General features: G+C 64.5%; 1 protein-coding gene across 1 annotated transcript; it reads right to left on the bottom strand.

Annotated features, from left to right (window-relative positions):
* Window positions 1–168: 168 nt before the first annotated feature.
* Window positions 169–1,711, bottom strand: EMIHUDRAFT_211230 (hypothetical protein; the record flags this gene model as incomplete). The annotated part of the gene is made up of 4 exons (XM_005768042.1): window positions 169–237; window positions 462–882; window positions 1,018–1,098; window positions 1,665–1,711. 4 exons carry the CDS (start codon window positions 1,709–1,711, stop codon window positions 169–171), a joined length of 618 nt encoding a protein of 205 aa, XP_005768099.1.
* Window positions 1,712–2,558: the final 847 nt, after the last annotated feature.

Genomic DNA, 2,558 nt, shown 5'->3' with positions numbered 1-2,558 from the left:
TTATGCTATATATAACACCTAGGGACCTCGTGGGGTGGGCGGCGAGCCGCGCATACCCAAGGGAGGGATGTGAGATCGTCACGCCGCCACCACACAGGGATTTTAAGGAGAGGAGGGTGTGATGCGCTAGCCGTCGCCCACCATGGGGAGTCTGCCTCTTCGTATCTCTTACTCACAAACCATGGTCACGGGATCGTTAGCCGGAAATTCTTTTTCGGAGGAGTAGGACGGTGTCTTCTCCGGCCCATAAGGAGCTGTTGTCTGCTCTCCGTTTAGGGGTGGTAGCTCGGGGCGGTGGTGGGGGGCTGTGGCTTGGAGGATTAGGGCGGGGAAACTGGAGGCACGGAGCGCCCGCGCGCGCATATGGGCTGGCTGTCCGGCGATTCTGCGGCGGCGGATGCGGCGCGGACGGCGTGGGCGAGCGGTGGGGCACCGGGATGGCAAGGAAGAAAGGCCAAGACGTGGTCAAAAATCTCACACGGCAGGTCAAAGACGAATGCGGCGTCGGGCGTCGTGGCTGGGCAGCCCACGGCGGAGAGCCCGTGCGTCGGAGAACAGCATCCGATTCTGCTGTGGCGCGGGTCGTCCACGCGCACAAATCCCCAGTCTGCGTGAAAGCGCTCGTCGGTGTAGTAAGGATCGTCGTCCGAAATGGCAGACGCGTCGAGATGCAGGCCGCTGAAGGCGGAGCGGTAGACCGGCTCCTCCTCATACTCCTCAAAGGAGGTCGACCCCCGCTCCAGAGAGAGCCGGGAGGGATCGATCGAGGCGGAGCGGTAGACCGGCTCTGCCCATTCCTGTGACCTCTGGTGGCAGAGCGGTGGTGGCGCCAGGTCGAGCTCCGTCAAGCGAGCCTCAAGGTCATCGGCATCAGGAGAGGACCTTGAGGCAAGCATCCTTCTGTGGCGTCAGTCGGCGCTGCGAGCAGCGTCATGTCAACACACCTCGAGCAGCCGTGTCCTTGACGCGGCGGAAGAAGGTCAGACGCGCGCTTTTCTTTATTTTTTGCTAAAGCACCTCAACTCGTCCTGTGCCGCGTTTGTGCCGCGTCCTGGACCCCGGTTGATTTTTTCTTTGAGGCTCACCTCGAACGCATGCCTAGACCGGAAACTCGAGCGAGCCCAAGCAGGCGCCGGGACGCTCCTCTCCACCGTGATGCTCCTCGCCATCATCGTTAGGGTGCCCACAGGGCCCAAAAAAGAAAGGAAAAAAGAAATGGGCACCCCCGATCGCAGCACTTCGTGTTGGCCAGTCGAGAAATTGAGAGTGTGACTAGGAGGGTGGGACGCTGGGGATTCTCAAAGGTATACCCTTGGAATGGCCGTACCGCCCGCCAGCCGGCGCAGCAGCGGCCAGCGCAGCGGCCGCCGGCGCAGCAGCCAGATCAGCCGGTGCGCGCCTTGCGAGGCGAGTACTGCCGCCCGGCAGCCTTGAGGCGGCCGGGCGGCAGTACTCGTCGGAATGTTGCGAGCCGTGCGCGCGCCGAGGCGCGCGCGGCGCGCGCCCGCCCGGCTGCCAGTAGGAGGCGGCGCAATATGGCCTATAGTACAGCCCTTGAGGAGGAGGAAGAGGCTGGCTGGCAGTGCTGTATGCCGCCGAGGGGCAGTTTTGGGGTACTGTCACGGGCCCAGGGGGCTGCAGAAGGCGTCCGCAGCCGGGACAACCCGCCCCCCCAGCCGAGGCCGGTCGAAGCCCACTTGGAGGCAGCCATGAGGAGTCCTCTTGGTGCTCCTGGCGCCCGTTGGAATGGCGAGCGCGCGCCGAGGGGGGGGGGGGGGGGTCTTGCTTGCTCCACACCGAGCGCCATCGGTCCGGACCGGTGCCTCCACCGAGGGGTGGCCTGCACAAGGTCTGAGCCGCGGGCGCTCGGCGCCAAGTGCAGTGTCACGCTCGCGCTCGCGCGTGACAAACCGGGGAACCCTCGTTTCCTATGTACTCGGTCCCCCAACGGAAGAGGCCTCGCTCCTATTGGAACTGGCCAACATCAGATTTGCCTCGTGCGTCCCTTTTTGAGTCGGAAAGCTATTTTCTTTTGGGTCCTGTGGGCACCCTATCTATCTCCTCTTCTAGCTCTTAGCATGAGCTGCGCCCGGTGTCCGACCCCTTTTGCGCAGCAACACCTTAAACTTTTAGGCCCTCCAAATTCGGGTCGGAGCGTAGCGGAGTGGGCCCCGAGTTTGAAAAAGGGCGACGGACGCTTGCGTCCTAGCCTCCAACAACGCCTCCCCGGCGCAGAGGGGCCCCCGGAGGGATGCACAACCGCTCCACGCCACGCCGCTTGCGGCGGTCCTCTTCCCAGCTCCGCTGAGGGCCGCGCGTTATTTCTTTTTGGTCGAGTCCGCCCGCTCGGCCACGGGCGCGGAGCTGATCCACGCCTGGGCACGGCTCGCGCGATGGAGCCTGTCGCTGACATTTCCCCCCCGTCGTGCTTCGCCTCCTGCTCTGAGGTTGTCCGCACGCTTCGCGCCACTGGCGCTTCCGCTCCGCCGCTCTCCGAGAAGCTCCGCCTCACACGCCGGCTTGCACGTGCCGGCGAGCGCTGCCTCTTTCCGCATGCC

Source organism: Emiliania huxleyi (genome assembly GCF_000372725.1).
Source record: "Emiliania huxleyi CCMP1516 unplaced genomic scaffold EMIHUscaffold_47, whole genome shotgun sequence".
Classification (NCBI taxonomy): domain Eukaryota; phylum Haptophyta; order Isochrysidales; family Noelaerhabdaceae; genus Emiliania; species Emiliania huxleyi.
This window is presented reverse-complemented; position numbering and strand designations above follow the sequence as displayed.